The sequence below is a fragment of the Thalassophryne amazonica genome, chromosome 1, assembly GCF_902500255.1.
Source record: "Thalassophryne amazonica chromosome 1, fThaAma1.1, whole genome shotgun sequence".
Classification (NCBI taxonomy): Eukaryota; Metazoa; Chordata; class Actinopteri; order Batrachoidiformes; family Batrachoididae; genus Thalassophryne; species Thalassophryne amazonica.
The window spans coordinates 8,000,737-8,022,393 of NC_047103.1; the positions used below are offsets into that span (position 1 = coordinate 8,000,737).

A 21,657-nucleotide genomic window follows, 5' to 3' on the forward strand; every position below is an offset into this window, starting at 1 on the left:
ATACCAATGAATGCATAACTTTAAGAAATATGCAAGGCAACATTTACACCATTTAAAGATGGAATGCCTCAAAGTGTGCAAAAAGAAACCACTACTTTTGCTGATAATTGCTGGCCTGAATATGGCAGAACCTGCGATCTTCCACAGTTAGTTAGTCAGATGCTCCAGAGTTGGTAACCCCAATCAGCTGTATATCCACTTTCCTGACAGAAGGACAGGAACATTGTCTACCAAGAGGCTCTTCAGAACTATTGGTCAGTAAAAGCTACATTTAAATTATATATTCAACTTCTCAAATCCAAAATTAACATTTGCTTAAAAGCCATTTTATTTTTGTAGCATTCTTATAAACTAGATTTGCAATGTATCAACAATTATAAAGGTCATAACATCAACTCTGATTAATGATTATGAGCATACTTGATCGCAATATAAAGTCTGAAGAACTTCATTGTTGTTTCTTGCATGCAGCAAATTCAGTTTTCTCTCTTGTTTTGGGGATTCCACCTGTTTTGGGTTTTTAGTTCAAACCTTTGCCTATTTAGACTACATATATACTTATAAGATATCTACAATTATGACAAAATATAAACTTTGGAATATTTTGTAGATTATATCTTAAACAGGTTAACCTGGGCAACGCCGGGTACCCCAGCTAGGTAGCATAAAATTGTTCAGGGATGCTGCTAAACAGAAAATGAAATAAACCTCAAACTCAGTGACTGTAAAGCCCCCGTCACACATAACAAAAAATGTGCCAGAAGCATGCCCGACATGGCAAATATTGCCATAATCCGATGGAGTCAGGAGAAAAAGAGGCGTGGTCTGCAGTGTCAGAGCGCAGACAGACTGCCTCATCCACACCTGTCAGATCACATCCAGAGCGTATGTAGACGACACAGACTTCTGTCAGACTGCCATAAAAGGTGCTGCAGGACTGCCCGATCTCCAAATGTCTGGATGGAAAGGTCCTGCTATTCCAAAATACAAATGTTCCACAAACCATATCCATATCGTTTATGGTCAGTTGTGTAACAGTAGTGAATAATACAGATTATCTGGATAGTGACCAAGCTACTTAGCTAATTTAGTAACTTCAGTTCCTCATGAAGACAGGTAGCGTGTCCAGTTAGCATGTGGCTGACTCATAAACATGCAGATTTAGCTTGTTTGTGACCAGATAAACACATTAGAATAATAAATGGAAACTTGACTGCTTAATAGTGATTTTACAATAGATTTTGTCAATAAATTAAGACAGTTTAGTAAAATTTGAAAGTTGCCTAGTTAGCTAGCTAGCAAACCAGTGGAAGCGACTTGAGCACAGACCAAGTTACTTTTAAATTAAATGAACTTTGCTGCTAAAATCCTCATGTGACCGGACATTTAGTATTTTTTTTTAATTGTAAAAACACATGGAAAGTGCTCACGAAGTTAAATAGAAGAGTGGTATGAGAGAACAATGTTCACATTATAAGAAATTCTCACTGTTAATATACCTTTGCATTCATATGTTGTTAAGGAATAATTTCATTAAAGAAAATAAATGGTCTCCTCCACAAAATCCATGGATTCAGATAGAGCTGCTCGCATTCTCATTCTAATATTAAGTAGAACATTAATACACTGCGGCTACCGCGCGGTCTCTCTGCTTGGCGTAATTACTCTCATTATTAAAAATGCTTTTCTGCTGACCTTTGACCCCCAGATCCACGTCAGTCTGCGACCCAAACTGCTCGTTCGTCCACCCTCTGACCTCTCATCGCCCTTCATTATGGTGGGACAGGGAACAGGAGTCGCCCCCTTCATAGGCTTCTTACAGCAAGGTACAGATAACATAATGCTGCATTGTAATAAGTGACATTTAACATATTTTTATGTTCACCAAACCTCTCCTCCATGGTGTTTCTGGGCAGGATCCTTGTAGCGGGGTTTGGATGAGTGATGTTCTTCAAATATCTTGTTACGTAATCGGCAGAACGGTCATGCAGCTGTTAGTGGTCTTACCTCCCAGCAAGAAATTCACTGGTTCAAAGCCCACAGTGCCCAATCTTCTTCCATAGTTGTGCCAGGAAGGGTATCTAGTGTAAACCTGTGCAAAATGAGCATGCAGACGGTGCAGGATCTGCTGTAGTAACCCCAAGTTAAGCTGTCAGAAATTAGCAGTAATTGTCCGACAGCAGGGGGTAACCTGCCTGTCAGTCTGACTTCTTGTTTTTAAGTCAAATGAACAAATTGTTGATGAATAATTAACTTGATTCCAGACAGACGTGCACAGTGCTTTTAAAATTACCAAAAACCCGTGGTTACGATATCAGTCAAAGTAAAAAACAAGTATCTTATCATTATTTTAAATTATTTAAACCCAAAGTGAAAAAATGTGCAAAACTGTTAGAACATAATAATAATAATAATAATAATAATAATAATAATAGGTACAAGGGGCAGTTGATGGGATCCAAGCACTGTTCGTGCATCATTTCAACCCAAGGAAAATGTGGGCGTGGCAGACCTCCTCCTTTCCTCTGCATCTACCATGTGGAAGCTATGAAACAAGTTTTGTTGTGGTCACATTTATGGTCTTTGAGCAAAAAATATAGTAAAGAACAAGAATAATTCAAAATGGCTGCGAGGGTGCAAGATCGATGGATGTGGGACCTACTTGGATAGATGCATTTGAAAACAAGAAATAGAAGAAAAAAGAACTGCTGTGCTACACTGTACGGTTCAGTGGTTATTGCCAAAGGTCTTTTGTGGTGATTGTAGCACCCCCATCAGGTCAGTTGAGGTATTAGTTTTTGCAGAAGTCAACAGTGACCCTAAAATAGTAAATAATAATTCATTGACTAAGGGCAGTTCAGAAGCTCCCCAATGACCAGTATGAAATCAAGGACTGAGACGTCGCCCGGTATAGTGGAGCCGGGGCCCCACCCTGGAGCTAGGCTTGGGGTTGGGGCTCGCACGCGAGCACCTGGTGGTCGGACCTTAGCCCACAGGGCCCGGCTGGGCCCAACCCGAAAGAGCGACGTGGGCCCCCCCTCCTATGGGTTCACCACCTGCAGAGGGGGCCATGGGGGTCGGGTGCAGAGAGGACTGGGTAGCGGTCAAGGGTGGGTGGCCCGGCGGACTGGTCCGCGCTCAGACGTGGAATGCCACCTCGCTGGGGGGGAAGGAGCCTGAGCTTGTGAGGGAGGCTGAGAGGTACCGACTAAAGATAGTCGGGCTCACCTCCACGCACAGCTTGGGCTCTAGTACCCTACTCCTGGAGAGTGGCTGGGCGCTCCACTTTTCTGGTGTTGCCCATGGGGAGAGGCGGCAGGCGGGGATAGCGTTGCTCATTGCTCCCCAGCTCAGTCGCCATGTGTTGGAGTTGACCCCGGTGAACGAGAGGGTCGCGTCCCTACGCCTTTGGGTCGGGGACAGGTCTCTCTCACTGTTGTCTCGGCCTACGGGCCGAGGGGCAGTGCAGAGTACCCGACCATCTTGGAGTCCCTAGGAGGGGTACTAGATAGTGCTCTGACTGGGGACTCCATTGTTCTCCTGGGGGACTTCAACGCCCACTTGGGCAGCGACAGTGAGACCTGGAGGGGGCTGATCGAGAAGCACAGCCTTCCCGATCTGAACCTGAGTGGTGTTCAGTTCTTGGGCTTCTGTGCTAGCCACAGTTTGTCCATCACGAACACCATGTTCGAGCACAAGGGTGTCCATAAGTGCACGTGGCACCAGGACACCCTGAGCTGGAGGTCGATGATCGACTTTGCAGTCGTTTCATCTGACCTTCGGCCATGTGTCTCGGACACTCGGGTGAAGAGAGGGGCTGAGCTGTCGACCGATAACCACCTGGTGGTGAGTTGGATCCACTGGGAGGGGAGGAAGCCGGTTAGACCTGGCAGGCCCAAAAGTATTGTGAGGGTCTGCTGGGAATGACTGGCAGAACCCTCTGTCAGCGAGGTCTTCAACTCCCACCTCCGGGAGAGCTTCTCCCAGATTCTGGGGAGTCCGAATGGACCATGTTCACCATTTCCATTGTTGATGCCGCCACTCGTAGCTGTGATCACAGGGTCTCTGGTGCCTGTCGCGGCAGCAATCCCCAAACGTGGTGGTGGACGCCGGAAGTAAGGGATGCCATCAAGCTGAAGAAGGAGTCCTACTTGTCTTTGTTGGCAGGTGGGACTCCGGAGGCAGCTGACAGGTACCGGCAGGCCAAGCATGCTGCAGCCTGTGTGTTCGCAGAGGCAAAAACTCAGGTCTGGGAGGAGTTCGGGGAGGCCATGGAGGAGGACTATCGGTCGGCCTGGAAGAAATTCTGGTAAACCGTCTGATGCCTCCGGAGGTGGAAGCAGCTCTCCACCAACACTGTCTACAGTGCAGGTGGGGAGCTGTTGACCCTGACTGGGGATGTTGTCGGGCGGTGGAAGGAATAGTTTGAGGATCTCCTCAATCCCATTGTCATGTCTTCCGAAGAGGAAGCAGAGACTGGGGACTCAGAGGCGGACTCATCCATCACCCAGGCTGAAATCACAGAGGTGGTCAGAAAGCTCACTCGGTGGCAAGGCTCCTGGGGTGGATGAAATCCCTCCGGAGTACCTTAAGTCTCTGGATGCTGTGAGACTGTCTTGGTTGACATGTCTCTGCAACATTGCGTGGCGATCGGGGACAGTGCCTCTGCATTGACAGACCGGGGTGGTGGTCCCTCTGTTTAAGAAGGGGGACTGGAGGGTGTGTTCCAACTACAGGGGGATCACACTCCTCAGCCTCCCCAGTAAGGTCTATTCCAGAGTACTGGAGAGGAGAATTCAACTGATAGTCGAACCTTGGATTCAGGAGGAGCAGTGTGGTTTTCATCCTGGTTGCGGCACACTGGGCCAGCTCTACACCCTCCATTGGGTGTTTGAGGGTTCATGGGAGTTCACCCAACCAGTCCACATGTGTTTTGTGGATCTGGAGAAGGCGTTTGACCGTGTCCCTCGAGGCGCCCTATGGGGTATCCAGTCCCTGTATGACCACAGCAGGAGCTTGGTTCTCATTGCCAGTAGTAAGTCAAGCCTGTTTCCAGTGCACGTTGGCCTCCACCAGGGTTGCCCTTTGTCACCAGTTCTGTTCATTAGCTTTATGGACAGAATTTCTAGGTGCAGTCAGGGTGGAGGGGGGTCCGGTTTGGGAACCACAGAATCTCGTCTCTGCTGTTTGCAGACGATGTGGTTCTGTTGGCGTTGTCAAATCAGGACCTTCAGAGTGCACTGGGGCGGTTTGCAGCTGAGTGTGAAGCGTCCGGGATGAAAATCAGCACCTCCAAATCTGAGGCCATGGTTCTCAACCGGAAAAAGGTGTTTTGCCCTCTTCAGGTCGGTGGAGTGTCCTTGCCTCAAGTGGAGGAGTTTAAATATCTCGGGGGCCTTGTTCACGATGGAGCGTGAGATCGACAGACGGATTGGTGCAGCATCTGCAGTGATGCGGTCGCTGTATCGGACCGTCGTGGTGAAGAGAGAGCTGAGCAGGGGGGCAAAGCTCTCGATTTACCGATCGATCTACGTTCCGACCCTCACGTATGGTCATGAGATTTGGCTCTTGACCGAAAGAACAAGATTGCGAGTACAAGCGGCCGAGATGAGTTTCCTCCGCAGGGTGGCTGGGCGCTCCCTTAGAGATAGGGTGAGGAGCTCGGTCACTCAGGAGGAGCTCGGACAGCCGCTGCTCCTCCATGTTGAAAGGAGCCAGTTGAGGTGGCTCGGGCATCTTTTCCGGATGCCCCCTGGATGCCTCGCTGGAGAGGTGTTCTGGGAACGTCCCATCAGGAGGAGGCCCCGGGGAAGACCCAGGACACGCTGGAGGGACTGCGTCTCCCAGCTGGATTGGGAATGCCTCGGGGTTCCCCCGGAGGAGCTGGGGGAGGTGTGTGTGGATCGGGAGGTCTGGGCGGCTTTGCTTGAGCTGCTGCCCCCGCGACCCGACCTCGGATGAAGTGGAAGAAAATGAATGGATGGATAATTCATTGAGTAATTCATTGAGCTATAGCAGATTTAGTGAAATAAGCCACACCCACTCAAATTTTACAGCCCCACGCAAAGATAAAAAAAACAACACTGAATTTTGTGTGGCTCTATCTAAACATAATCTGTGCCAAATGTTGTGAAGACTGAGCAAAAATTGTAGCAAAAAATAGTTTTGCAAAAAATTCAGAATGGCTGAACACTTTTCCAGCTGCAAAAGCTGCGTGGCTTGTATGGATGGATGCAGAAGGACCCAAGGAATCCAGCAAAAAAAGAAAAAGTTTTGATTGTATGACTCATGATTCAGACATTATTCACCAAAATGTAAAAGTGGTTGTTATATTGCCACATTATGGTCGATGATGGAAGTTTTTTGATCAGAGTATTGCTGATTTTGGGCTTCTGTACCTTCTGTGGTTTCTGAGCTCCAGATACTTTTAGGGGAGAAATAATAATAATAATAATAATAATAATTTTGTAGTGTAATGAGCCCTTTGTTATAATGGTGTTTGGACCCTTAAATATAAAAGAAAATATTGGATTCTATAAGTAGTCATTCCTTTTAATATATCACAGCTACGATCCAGACTTTTAGTAACTTCCTGGACTTGGCCATCAGAAATATATCTCTATGTGGTGAAACTGTTGAACTTGTAGAGATGTTCAGTTGTAGAGTTTTCTAAGGTACCAATCAAGATCCAGAGTTTATGGGATGCGTTTCCATCAGAGTGAGTCACTGAATAACGGTGCTCAGAAGATCCAACCAGATTAAACAAGATGCCCTGCAAAATTTGCATTTAGATTTTGGTCTCGACTACACCAATAAGGAAAGGCACCAGAGGGCTGATGCACACCCTGCGTGCTCTACACACCAGGATATAAATGCACAACTAAATATAGCTGTTAAGGTGTTTTTGGCCATGTGTGACTTCATCATAGGACTTCTTTGCAACTTCATTATGAAGTCATTCATACCAATCATTCATAAATATTTTAATGATCAATATAGAGTTTAGATCAGCCATCTAGGGTTCTTGTTTGTTGAGATATACAAAGATGATTTTCTTGATCTTTGGCCAAACTACTCCAAAATCGAAAATAGATATTTATTAAAGTAATATTTCCACCAGTGTTGAAGGAAATCTGTCCAGGTGTTTTTGAGTTAATGTCTGCAGACACACAAACACACACACCAGTGAAAATGACACCCTGCTGTGGGCGCTTCGCCAGCGAACAGGGCAATCAACCACGCAAATTTCTTTTGCAAACAGACAAAGTTGGAAAATGTTTCTCTGCACTGTCAGTATGGAGCTGATTCAGCATGCACAAATATCCAGTGTCAAAAATGCAAAGTTCTTCAGAATGGGCAGTGGCTGTTTTTTTTTTTTTTTGGGGGGGGGGGGGGGGTGATGAATTTGCTGCGTTATAAGAAATGTAACATATGCAATGATGTAAAATTTAAGGATTAGTGATCATAAAACACAGTACTTATGGCTATGCTGTCATCTCTGATATGTTTTTTTTTGGGGGGGGGGGATATGGTGAGTTGGCCTTTTTGTTTCGATTTAGAAAGATTGAGAGTCGCCAGCTTGACTTGTCACAGAGAGTCAGTGTGACTGACGCATCTCCGTCTCAGCCCGTTTCCATTTCTCTGAAGTGGGTGCTTCGCCGCCGCTGCTCGTCACAAAGTGACACACAGACGTTTTACTGACAAAGACACGTGGAACTGTGGGGTGGCTTTGTGTAAAGGAGGTGGTGCCCCAGTCAACTCCAATTGTCTATAAATCCCGCTGATGTCTGCTCCGCTGTGGCTGAGCGTGTCAGCCGTGATTGCGGCGGCAGATTCTGAGAATCTGGGGGGGGGGCGCTGGTGCCTTTGGGAGGTTCCAAATGATCAAGGTCGTGCGCTGGTGGAACTTAGCGATTCAAACACATCAGCCTGACTTTGATCCTCACAGTCCTCTCTCATTCAAAGACAGAGTTAAGATGACACTTTGTGTTAATGACCCGTAACCTGTCAGGGGATAATATTCAGACTGTGACGGATTTTGATTTGTTTGACTAAAATTTCCGGCTTTTTTTTTGTTTCTACTTTCACAAAGGAGCTTTTGTTGTTTTTGTCCACATTTAATTATATTTCAGATTGTTTGTAACATTATTCAAACACCAGGAAATATTTTCACAAAACATGGTGAAACGTTTGATTGTGGCCTGAAGTACAATACAGGAAATTAAATATCTTTTTTGTGAACTAGGACTTATTACAACAAATTTTTACACTGTTTGGTGAAACATTTGTATGTGACCTTCAGCAGATTGTTGTAAAAGGGAACATCAGGAAAGCTTTAAAGGTATTTATTTCATTGTCAGATGAAGCGTTATGTCACACACATTATATTTTCTGGCATGAATAAAACAAAAAACTTAATTTTGACATCTCCAGGCTAAGATTGGAACCAGCTTGTGAAAACGTTGCCTCAGGTCTGTAATAGAAACAATCAAATGTTTGAGTAGATTTACGCTGAAGAGGCGGATTCATGAAATAAAATAAATTACATAAAGCTCTACTGCGTTGAGTCTGTGTTTGAATAAATGTTATTAAACTTTGGGGCAGGATTATGAAGATGGATGTGGCACAAATGAGATGGATGTGTGTCAGAGGAACAACAAAAGTGAACAAAAACAGTATTTCGACCTCGACCTTGTCTGTTCCTGCTGCTACGTGATGGCGGTTTTCAAAGCAGCTTCATTTGAGTTTGTAATATGTGAACGAAGAGTCTTTGAAAGATCAGAAACTCAGCTGACTGTCTGGTATCTGGTGGTATTGATTGATTGTGTTGACTGGATCGAGGCAGTTCTGTGGTGTGGTGGCTGCCTGGTAGCAGTGCCCACAGTAATAATGTCATTATTACCACTTGCATGGAAACCATCTGCATCAAGAAGATGAAACGGTTCAATGAGAATGAACCGTCAGCAAGAAGAGAGTAGTGTTCCTCGCTCTGCAAAACGAGTCGCAACCCACCGCCAAACGAGGACAGCACCAAGAATGCAAGGCCGCAGTGCAAAGTTCAACCTAACAGTGCAAGAATAATTGGTAGAGGAACAAAGCTTGTGAGATCCAACAGTTAGTGGACACAAATAACATTAGAGGCTTTTTTTGGTCCAACAGATGGGGCAGCCAATCTGAAAAACAGTTTTAAAATTGGAGCCAGATGGAAAGAACATTTCTCAGACCTTAGTAGAGAAGCTTGAATCTTCAACTGGACTGGGTTGCTTGACGCGAGGACGTTTCACTTCAAATCGTAGAAGCTTCCTCAGCTAAAATTCTTGCTCTGGTAGTCTGACTTCTGTCCACAAAAGCTGGCGTTTTAAACCTAACCAGACCCCTCCTACCGAGAGGCAGGCTGCTATAGGCTAGTGACTAAACAATAGCTCTTATTAGCACCTATTGTGCTCTAGTTAGCACCCTCCTAATGACAGGGCAGCTGTCTCACCTAATGACGGGACAGACGCCTCTCCTGACGGCTCCCCTGATGACTCTCCTGATGACGTGAATGACTCATTACCATGAACAAAAGACTGAAACTGCTTTGACCTGAGTACCCCATTGTAAACAGGGGACAAAGTGTGTCTCAGACCCCCTCCCCGGTTAAGACTGGGTTTCAACTGTGTAAAAGCTCACCGTAGACAGAAGAGTCATTGACTTGATCCTGAAGCAACCACCCAAAGACCACCTGAGTCTGCTTCCCACGCTTACAGAAGTACAAGATGCCATCAAAATGCTCAAGAACAACAAAGCTGTGGGCCTGGACGGAATTCTAGCAGAAGTATACAAGAACGGCGGCAATCTACTCAATACCGACTCCATCATTTAATCATCAAATCCTGGACGAACAAAGTAATTCCATTTGACTTCAGAGATGCAATCAATGTTGCCATTTTTATAAAGAAAGGTAACAGATCAGAATGCTGGAATCCTGAAGAACAGGCTCAAAACTTTCTCAGAAAACATCCTCCCTGCAACTCAAGCTGGCTTCAGACCATCCAGGAGTACAATAGAAATGATCTTTACCATGTAGCAATTGCAAGAAAAATGCTGGAAACATCACCAACCTTTGTACATGGCTTTCATCGACATCTCTAAGGCATTCAACTGCATCTCGAAAGAACTCCTCTAGGAATTCCTGGTCAGATATGGTTATTTGGAAAAGTTCATATGAATTCTGTGACTCCACTATGACAACATGCAATAACACCACAGTCAAGAACAATGGAGGCAACATTCAAAGTGATGTGTCATCCCGCTGACACTCTTTACCATCTTCATTGTGATCATTCTTCACATTATCAACAACGGCCTACCAGTAGGCATTGAAATCATCTACAGAATGGATGGCAGTCTGTTTTGCCTTGCCCGTCTGAAAAGCAAGCGCAAAATATCAACACGCAGCCTCATTGAGTTCCAATACACAGACAACTACAGCATCGCAGCCCTTGACGAAGACCATCTACAGCAAATCCTGACTGGCTTCCATCGCATGTACACGATGCTGGGACTGAACATCAACATCAAGCAAACCAAAGTTGTCTACCAGGCACCTCCTAATGAAGGAGTTCACAATCTGCCCTTGATCGGACTCGATGAAATAACTCTGGAAAATGTGGACCACTTCTGCTACTCAGGTAGTCGTCTCTCTGCCAGCGTCGATCTTGACGCCGAAGTTCAACATCGTCTGCGAGTGAGAGTCTTCCAAGATTGAGACATCAGAACCAACACCAAGGCAATAGTTTACAAGGTGGTCATAGTTCCAACCCTCTTATATGCATCAGAGACATGGACTTCATACCATCACCATCTGAGGAAACTTGAAAAATTCCACCAACGTTGTCTAGGAAGTATCTTCAAAATCAGTTGGAAAGATCGAAGAACCCACATCAGTCATAGAAGAAACTAACTCATCCAGCATAGAAGCCTGTTCATCAAGAACCAACTCAGATGGTATGCCCACGTTGTTAGGATGACGATTGTCTCCCGAAGCAAGTCTTTTACTCCAAACTCAAAGACAGCAGACGGAGCAGTGGCTGACAAAGAAGGGCTATAAAAACGTTCTGAAAGCCAACATGAAGAAATGCAACATGGATCCGAACAACTGGGAAGACGTCGTGAGAGACACGCCACTCTGGAGAACATCAATCAAACAAGGAGTAGAGACATTCAAAGCCAAACAATGTGAGGAGCTGGAAGAGAAGCGGCGAAGAAGAAAGGAGAAAGAACTACTGCTCAGGATATTACACATTGCCAAGGTCAGAAGAATAAATATCAGTCGTATTACTTTGTCACTGTATATAGGCCTCCTGGCCCATATTCTGAATTCTTAGATGAATTTGGTGCGTTCATCTCTATAGATAGATATAGATATACTTTTATTCGGCACACAAAATATTCAAATAGAAAAAATGAACAATTCCACAAAGTCATAAACAAAACTAGTTAGTCCGAAAGGGTGTGGGCTGAAGCAAAGCTTATCAGCGCCCACCCCTGCTAGTACAAGTCCATCAATTCTAATCAGTCATATTTACATAAATACAAATTCACTACTACATGTCAACACACAGACATACACATCAATATACTATTCACTTATAATTATATTTATATAGTACCAGATCACAAGAAAGTCAACTCAAGGCACTTTACGCAAGTAAGGACTAACCTTACCAAACCCCAGAGCAAGCACTAGGCAACTGTGGTGAGGAAAAACTCCCTATAAGGAAGAAACCTCAAGCAGACCAGGCTCTTGGGGGTGACCCTCTGTTTGGGCCATGCCATATATACCTATATACATACATATATACTTTACATACATAAATATATACATATATATACATATACACAACTCAGCCACATGGGGTGTGCAGCCAGTACATTCTGAGTGCCGGTCCCAAGCCCGGATAAATGAGGAGGGTTGCGTCAGGAAGGGCAACTATGTCCCAACTATAGTCCCAACTATGCAGACTCAGAATCGAATTCCCATACCGGATCGGTCACGGCCCGTGTTAACAACGTCCGCCACCGGTGCTATTGCCCAACAGGGTGCCGGTGGAAATTGGGCGACTGGTGAGCGAAGACGACGAAGAAGAGGAGGAAAACGTTGCCACGAACAGCGGGAGAAGAAGAAAACTAGAAGGGTGGAAATGAGAGTGGGGACTTTGAATGTTGGTAGTATGACTGGTAAAGGGAGAGAGCTGGCTGATATGATGGAGAGGAGAAAGGTAGACATATTGTGTTTGCAAGAGACCAAGTGGAAGGGAAGTAAGAGCAGGAGCATCGGCGGTGGGTACAAGTTGTTGTACCATGGTGAGGACAGGAAGAGAAATGGTGTTGGGGTCATTTTAAAGGAAGAGTATGTTAAAAGTGTATTGGAGGTTAAGCGAGTGTCTGACAGGGTGATGAGTGTGAAGTTGGAAATTGAAGGGGTGATGATGAATATCATCAGTGCATATGCCCCACAGGTAGGTTGTGAGATGAACGAGAAAGAAGATTTCTGGAGTGTGTTAGATGAGGTGGTGGAGAGTGTGCCCAAGCATGAAAGAGTGGTGATAGGAGCAGACTTCAATGGGCATGTTGGTGAAGGGAACAGAGGTGATGAGGAAGTAATGGGTAGATATGGTATCAAGGATAGGAATGGGGAAGGACAGATGGTAGTTGATTTTGCAAAAAAGGATGGAAATGGCTGTGGTGAATACCTACTTTAAGAAAAGGGAGGAGCACAGGGTAACATATAAGAGTGGAGGAAGGTGCACACAAGTGGACTACATTCTTTATAGGAGATGCAAGCTAAAAGAAATCACAGACTGTAAGGTGGTAGCAGGAGAGAGTGTCACTAGACAGCATAGGATGGTTGTTTGTAGGATGACTTTAGAGGTAAAGAAGAAGAAGAGAGTGAGAGCTCAACAAAGGATCAGATGGTGGAAGCTGAAGGAGGAAGACTGTTGTGTGAAATTTAGCGAGGAGATGAGAGAAGCACTAGTTGGAGGGGAAGCAGTTTTGGACAACTGGAAAAGTACTGCAGATGTGGTGAGGGAGACAGCTAGGGCAGTACTGGGTATGACATCTGGACAGTGGAAGGAAGACGAGGAGACTTGGTGGTGGAATGAAGAGGTCCAGGAAAGCATAAGGAGAAAGAGGTTGGTGAAAAAGTTTTGGGATAGTTGGAGAGATGAAGAAAGTAGACAGAAGTACAAGGAGATATGGCGTAAGGCGAGAAGATAAGTGGCAAAAGCAAAAGAAAAGACATATTGCGAGCTGTACAAGAAGTTGAATAGTAAGGAAGGAGAAAAGGACTTGTACCGATTGGCCAGACAAAGGGACAGAGCTGGAAAGGATGTGCAGCAGGTTAGGGTGGTAAAAGATGCACATGGTAATGTGCTGACAAGTGAGGAGTGTGTGCTGAGAAGGTGGAGGGAATATTTTGAAGAGTTGATGAATAAAGAAAATGAGTGAGAGAAAAGGCTGGATGATGTGGTGAGAGTAAATCAAGAAGTAAAAGAGATTAGCAAGGAAGAAGTGAGGGCTGCTATGAAGAGGATGAAGAGTGGAAAGGCAGTTGGTTCAGATGACATTCCAATGGAGGCATGGAAATGTCTAGGAAAGATGGCAGTAGAGTTTCTAACCAGATTGTTTAATAAAATCTTGGAAAGTGAGAGGATGCCTGAGGAGTGGAGACGAAGTGTGCTGGTTTCTATTTTCAAGAACAAGGGTGATGTGCAGAGCTGCAGTAACTACAGAGGCATAAAGCTGATCAGCCACAGCCTGAAGTTATGGGAAAGAGTAGTAGAAGCTAGGCTTAGAAAACAGGTGAAGATCTGTGAGCAGCAATATGGTTTCATGCCGAGAAAGAGCACTACAGATGCAATGTTTGCTCTGAGAATACTGTTGGAAAAGTACAGAGAAGGACAGAAAGAGTTACATTGTGTGTTTGTGGACTTAGAAAAAGCTTATGATAGGGTGCCAAGAAAAGAGTTGTGGTATTGTATGAGGAAGTCTGGAGTGGCAGAGAAGTATGTTAGGGTAGTGCAGGACATGTACAAGAATAGTGTGACAGCGGTGAGATGCGCAGTCGGAATGACAGACTCATTCAAGGTGGAGGTGGGATTACACCAAGGATCAGCTCTGAGTCCTTTCTTGTTTGCAGTGGTTATGGACAGGTTGATAGATGAGATCAGACAGGAGTCCCCATGGACTATGATGTTTGCAGATGACATTGTGATCTGTAGTGAGAGTAGAGAGCAAGTTGAGTCTAGTCTGGAGAAGTGGAGATATGCTTTGGAGAGAAGGGGAATGAAAGTCAGTAGAAGCAAGACTGAGTACATGTGTGTGAATGAGAGGGAGCCCAGTGGAATAGTGCAGTTACAAGGAGTAGAAGTGGTGAAAGTAGATGAGTTTAAATATTTGGGGTCAACTGTTCAAAGTAATGGAGAGTGTGGTACAGAGGTGAAGAAGAGAGTGCAGGCAGGGTGGAGTGGGTGGAGAAAGGTGGCAGGAGTGATTTGTGACCGAAGAATATCAGCAAGAGTGAAGGGGAAAGTTTACAAGACAGTAGTGAGACCAGCTATGTTGTATGGTTTAGAGACAGTGGCACTAACAAAAAGACAGGAGGCAGAGCTGGAGGTGGCAGAGCTGAAGATGTTGAGATTCTCTTTGGGAGTGACAAGAATGGACAAGATTAGGAATGAACATATCAGAGGGACAGCTCAGGTGGGACGGTTTGGAAACAAAGTCAGAGAGGCGAGATTGAGATGGTTTGGACATGTGCAGAGGAGGGACCCAGGGTATATAGGGAGAAGGATGCTGAGGATGGAGCCACCAGGCAGGAGGAGAAGAGGGAGACCAAAGAGGAGGTTCATGGATGTGCTGAGGGAGGACATGCAGGTGGTTGGTGTGACAGAGGAAGATACAGAGGACAGGGTGAGATGGAAACGATTGATCTGCTGTGGCGACCCCTAACGGGAACAGCCGAAAGACAAAGAAGAAGATATACATATACACGGTCACTTATATACATATATACATATACACCTTACATACATACATACATATACACATATACATTAACACATACACACACATATACATACATACGCATACACATACCCACACATTCAAATATACAATAAGTCCCACTTATAAATTGAACATTCCCTATAAATCAAATTATATTTGCTTCTTTATGATACCTAGACATGATGTTCTTTTTGAGTAGTTTCTTAAATCTTACTAAGGTACCACTCATTCTAACCTCGTCGTTCCGTTTCTTCACCCTAACCACAGACACACAAAAACCCTTTACATTTGTTCTTACTGGTGGTTTCATAAAAACTGCACAACCTCTTAAACTATAACTGGATTCCCTCAATCTGAACAGACTCTGGACATGTCTCGGTAAGGCTTGGTTTTTCGCTCGAAAGAAAGTTTGAATTGTAATGTAATCGGCCAAATCTATGAATTTTAATAAATTTAAAGACACAAATAGAGAATGAGTTGGTTCACGATAATGTTTATTGCAGATGAATTGTATGGCTCATTTTTGCAAAAGGAATATTGGATTGGTGTTTGATTTGTGTTTCCCCACGACTCAACACAATATGTCATATATGGTACCATCAGAGAATGATATAAAGTAAGTAACCCTTCTTGTGGCAGTACGTCTTTGGCTTCATACAAAATGGCTATAGTTTTTGACAATTTTTATTTGACATAATTTATATGTGGTTTCCAGCTAAGTTTATTATCAATTATAACACCTAAAAATTTATTCTCTGTTACTAACTCAATTTCCTTATTGTTTATAGTTCAATTTTTACATTTGGGTGCCTGTTTATTTCCAAATATAATACATTTGGTTTTTCCAAGGCTGAGTGACAACTTATTAGCATTGTTTTTGTGTAGGCTCTCAGTTGTCCAGGTGGTTTCCATAGTAGAGAAGCTTGAATCTTCGACTGGACTGGGTTGCTTGACGCAAGGACGTTTCGCTTCAAATCGCAGAAGCTTCCTCAGCTAAAATTCTTGCTCTGGTGGTCTGACTTCTGTCTTGACTCTTGTAGAGAAAAATAATCAAAAAGTCACAAAAGCTGGAGTTTTAAACCTAACCAGACCCCTCCTACTGAGAGGCAGACTGCTATAGGCTAGTGACTAAAGAGTAGCTCTAATTAGCACCTATTGTGCTCTAGTTAGCACCCTCCTAATGACAGGGGAGCTGTCCCTCCTAATGATGGGACGGACCCTCTCATGATGGCTCCTTTGGTGACTCTGCTGATGACATGAATGACTCATTACCATGAACAAAAGACTGAAACTGCTTTGACCTGAGTACCCCATTGTAAACAGGGGATAAAGCGTGTCTCAGACCCCCTCCCCGGTTAAGGCTGGGTTTCAAACGTTTCACAAAGAATGCCTCCTTGACTCCTCTCTCAAACCATTTCTTCTCTCTGGCTAATATTTAACTTCCTTGTCCTTAAACGTGTGGTTAGTGTCTTTAAGGTGGAGATGAACTGCAGACTGAGGTCCACTGGTGCCCTCTCTGCGGTGCTTGTATAGTCTTTTGTGTAAAGGTTGCTTAGTCTCACCTATGTAGTGTTCGTTACAGTTTTCCTGACATCTGATATAATACATTACATTTCTCTGTTTGTAACTAGTGATCCTGTCTTTAGGGTGAACTAATTTCTGTCTCAAGGTGTTAACTGGTTTAAAGTAAACTGGGATATTGTGCTGTCTGAAGATCCTCTGTAGTTTTTCCCCTACTCCTGCTAAATAAGGGAGAGAGAGTGAAGGGAAGAGGAGTGTCTCTCCCTTATTTATTATTGGGAGGGGGTCTGAGACACGCTTTATCCCCTGTTTACAATTGGGTACTCAGGTCAAAGCAGTTTCAGTCTTTTGTGATTTACAGAATTTAATAGTATCTCACTAGGCATGCTGACAAAACTCGTAATGTCAATAAAAAGCACAACCTGTTTGTTTGATCCTATACCAACAAAACTGTTTAAGGACCTGTGTGTTGTGAAAGTGTAGGAACACGGACCCACAACAGGGGGCGCAAATGAACGGACAATGGAGGAGTCGAATAACACTGCTTTTACTGTTGTGAAACAGGCACAACAAATACAACCGGTTACAATATCGAAATGGAGTCCAATTACAACGGTGTCGTGTGGGCAGGCTCGACGATAGGAGACGTCTGTCCAAGTCGAACCGGAACCAACCCGATTTCCTCTGCCACCGAACCCCGGGAATACTGGAGCTGCCAAGTCCCGAATTCCCAGGTGGCCACTGCCTCCGCTCGTCGGATCCGGTACTGCTGGCAAGAAACAGAAACAGTCAGGTGTGGATGCGGCTGCACCCAGTAACACGGAGGGTGGAGAGTCCACCTCCACCTCTCGTCAACAACAATGTAGGAAGGTGAGTACTTATCCGAATGTTGTCTAGTAGTCAGCTGTCCTATAGACAATCAAACAAGAATACAAGTAAAGACACACGTATGTGCAGGCTGAAATGGTTACCTCTTTGGTAAGGCGATATCTCGGCAAATGAGGTGGAGATGCCGTCCTGCTGATATACCTCCGTATTGATTGGGATCAGCTGTCTCCGGTGATGGGTGACAGCTGTCATCCTGGCTGCTCCTGTAAGGCGGCAGCGCCCTCCGGTGCCTGGAGCCCGCACTCCAGGCAGGGCGCCCTCTAGTGGTGGTGGGCCAGCAGTACCTCCTCTTCAGCGGCCCACACAACAGGACCCCCCCCTCAACGGGCGCCTCCTGGCGCACGACCGGGTTTGTCAGGGTGGCGACGGTAGAAGTCGGCCAGGAGGGCCGGGTCCAGGATGAAGCCCTTCTTCACCCAGGAGCGTTCTTCGGGGCCGTACCCCTCCCAGTCCACCAGATACTGAAAACCCCGGCCCATTCGTCGGACGTCGAGGAGCCGGCGCACGGTCCAAGCCGGCTCTCCGTCGATGATCCGGGCAGGAGGTGGCGCCGGACCCGGAGTGCAGAGGGGTGAGGTGTGATGGGGTTTAATCCTTGACACATGGAATACCGGGTGAATCCGCAGTGAGGCTCCGGCTTCCGGCCTCACTGCGGATTCAAGCTACAAGCTACAAGCTTGGTAAAAATCTTGGCTCCATGCAGGGGCGTGAACACCGAATCCAACAGGGGTAACGGGTATCGGTTGCGAACCGTGATTTCGTTCAGCCCCCTATAATCGATGCATGGACGAAGTCCGCCATCTTTTTTACCCACGAAAAAGAAACCTGCGCCCATCGGGGAGGTGGAATTTCGGATCAGCCCGGCAGCTAACGAGTCCCGGATGTAGGTCTCCATTGATTCGCGCTCAGGCCGTGAGAGGTTGTACAGTCTACTGGACGGGAACCCACTGCCTGGAACCAAATCGATGGCACAATCGTACGGACGGTGGGGGGGAGTGTGAGCGCCAGATCCTTGCTGAACACGTCGACAAGGTCGTGGTACTCCACCGGCACCGTCCCCAGATTGGGCGGGACTCTGACCTCCTCCTTAGCTTGGGAGCTGGGAGGAACCGAGGAACCTAGACACACCCGATGGCAGGTCTCGCTCCACTGAACCACTACCCCGGACGGCCAATCAATCCGGGGATTGTGCTTCAACATCCAGGGAAAGCCTAAAACCACACGGGAAGTGGCCTGAGTCACAGGTGGTGTCTTATGTGTGATCGGAGGGAGCAGGGAGCCATCTAGTGCTCGAACCTGCACAGGCGAGGTAAGCGCCACCAGAGGGAGCCCTATCTCCCTGGCCCATCTGCAGTCCAACAGATTCCCCTCAGAGCCCGTGTCCACCAGTGCTGGGGCCTTCAGGGTTAAATCCTCATACAGGATCGTGACTGGGAGTCGTGTAGCAATGTGGGTGTGTCTGTCGCGGCTCGTCTTTAGTCTTCTCAGGATGTCGTCTTTTAGATAACACAAACTAATTGCAAGTGATATGCTAGAAAATGACACAACACTTTAGAATAATTCAGCCTTAAGCAAGATAAAATGCACAGAGTTTTTAAGTTTATTTAAGCCTTCGACACAAAGCTTAGACAAACTGAGTCCTCTAGAGAGACTGAATATGACAACCGCGCTCGTCTATTTATTGGAGACCCGCGGGCATCGCTCCTCCTTCGACTTTTTTATTTATTTCATTCCCAAGACATGGTTTTCTATTGGAAGCGTCCTCTAGTGAACCCTAAGCAGGTGTTAGGCCATTATTTCAATGTGACAAACGCTCCCATTAAAACGTGAAGGATTTACAACTGATTTTTTTAAAAGACCTTCAGCCACAGGTGCAGCTGGCCTGAGGCCCCCTCCGCACGTGGCCTCAGCCACACGTGCAGCTGGCCTGAGGCCCCTGCACGTGGCCTGCAGGGAAAGCACCTAAAAGGCCTTGGAAAGCCCCTGACAGACTGAATGACTAATAGAGCCCTTTTTTTGGGTTGAACACCTGCTAGTTCAACCAGAGGACATACAGTTCGGATCAGGACACTTGATAGTTCATCACAGTTCAAATATGGACCTAAAAATTCTTCTACATGTCCCACGTGAATGTCTCGGCCCACCCCTAGCCCAGTCTCTAGGGGCGGGCGTTGGTGTTGTAACCGCTCGGGGCAGTCTCTCACATGGTGCTCTAGTGCACCACAAACAAAACAAGCTCCATGGGCCCGTCTCCTCTGTGCAGCTGGTGCCCTAAATGTTGCCCTACTCGTGTCCATAGCTTCGTCAGTAGGGGGAGCTGTGGCCCCACGGAGTGCAGGGGCCGTGGAGCGTGGGGAAGGCGGAGCGCGGTCGGAACCGGAAGGGAGAGGGACGGCGCGTGTCTGGCCACGCCCTTCGTCTCGTTCCCGCCGACGTTCTTCTAACCGGTTGTCTAACCGTATGATGAGATCGATAAGCCCGTCTAAATCCCGCGGTTCGTCCTTAGCCACCAGGTGCTCCTTGAGAACCAAAGACAGTCCGTTTACAAAGGCGGCGCGGAGGGCAGCGTTATTCCAGCCGGATCTCGCAGCCGCGATGCGGAAGTCGACTGCATAAACAGCTGCGCTCCGGCGCCCCTGTCTCATTGACAGTAGCACGGTTGAAGCGGTTTCTCCTCTATTAGGGTGATCGAACACGGTTCTGAGCCCCCTCACAAACCCATCGTATGTCAGAAGGAGCCGTGAATTCTGCTCCCAGAGCGCTGTAGCCCAAGCGCGTGCCTCACTGCGAAGCAGGTTTATGACATAAGCTACTTTACTAGCATCGGTCGCGTACATAACGGGACGCTGTGCGAAGACGAGCGAACACTGCATCAGAAAATCCGCGCACGTCTCCACACAGCCTCCGTACGGCTCTGGAGGGCTTATGTATGCTTCCGGGGAAGGAGGGAGAGGTCGTTGAACAACCAGTGGAACGTCAACGTTACGCACAGGATCTACGGGAGGGAGAGCCGCAGCGGCGCCCGGAGGGCGCGCTTCCACCTGCGCGGCGAGAGCCTCCACCCTGCGGTTCAGGAGGACGTTCTGCTCGGTCATGAAATCCAACCGAGTCGTGAAAGCGGTGAGGATCCGCTGCAACTCACCGATTACCCCTCCCGCGGACGCCTGCGCGTCCTGTTCTTCCATTGGCCGTTCAACAGCCGGTTGACGCCCCTCGGGATCCATGACGCTGGCCGAGATATCCTGTTGTGAAAGTGTAGGAACACGGACCCACAACAGGGGGCGCAAATGAACGGACAATGGAGGAGTCGAATAACACTGCTTTTACTGTTGTGAAACAGGCACAACAAATACAACCGGTTACAATATCGAAATGGAGTCCAATTACAACGGTGTCGTGTGGGCAGGCTCGACGATAGGAGACGTCTGTCCAAGTCGAACCGGAACCAACCCGATTTCCTCTGCCACCGAACCCCGGGAATACTGGAGCCGCCAAGTCCCGAATTCCCAGGTGGCCACTGCCTCCGCTCGTCGGATCCGGTACTGCTGGCAAGAAACAGAAACAGTCAGGTGTGGATGCGGCTGCACCCAGTAACACGGAGGGTGGAGAGTCCACCTCCACCTCTCGTCAACAACAATGTAGGAAGGTGAGTACTTATCCGAATGTTGTCTAGTAGTCAGCTGTCCTATAGACAATCAAACAAGAATACAAGTAAAGACACACGTATGTGCAGGCTGAAATGGTTACCTCTTTGGTAAGGCGATATCTCGGCAAATGAGGTGGAGATGCCGTCCTGCTGATATACCTCCGTATTGATTGGGATCAGCTGTCTCCGGTGATGGGTGACAGCTGTCATCCTGGCTGCTCCTGTAAGGCTGTAGCGCCCTCCGGTGCCTGGAGCCCGCACTCCAGGCAGGGCGCCCTCTAGTGGTGGTGGGCCAGCAGTACCTCCTCTTCAGCGGCCCACACAACACTGTGGCCCACTCTTGGGCCGACTGTGCTGGAAATTATTAATCTTTCTTTAACTTCTGGATCTGTTCCTAAATGTTTCAAATCTGCAGTGCTTAAACCATTACTTAAGAAACCTAATCTTGACCCTAGTGTATTGGCAAACTATCGGCCGACATCAAATCTATCATTTTTCTCTAAAATTCAGGAAAAAGTGGTGTCACAGCAGCTTGTAGACTATCTTAC

The 21,657-nt window shown here is 46.6% G+C and overlaps 1 protein-coding gene across 2 annotated transcripts in view; it reads left to right on the forward strand.

The window, feature by feature from the left end:
* Positions 1 to 21,657, forward strand: part of mtrr (5-methyltetrahydrofolate-homocysteine methyltransferase reductase) — a 100,270-nt gene that overhangs the window by 31,316 nt on the left and 47,297 nt on the right. For both annotated transcript variants that reach the window (XM_034159701.1, XM_034159769.1), the window contains exon 12: positions 1,709 to 1,826. In XM_034159701.1, the coding sequence (XP_034015592.1) occupies positions 1,709 to 1,826 (118 nt within the window). The remainder of the gene's footprint in view (positions 1 to 1,708; positions 1,827 to 21,657) is intronic.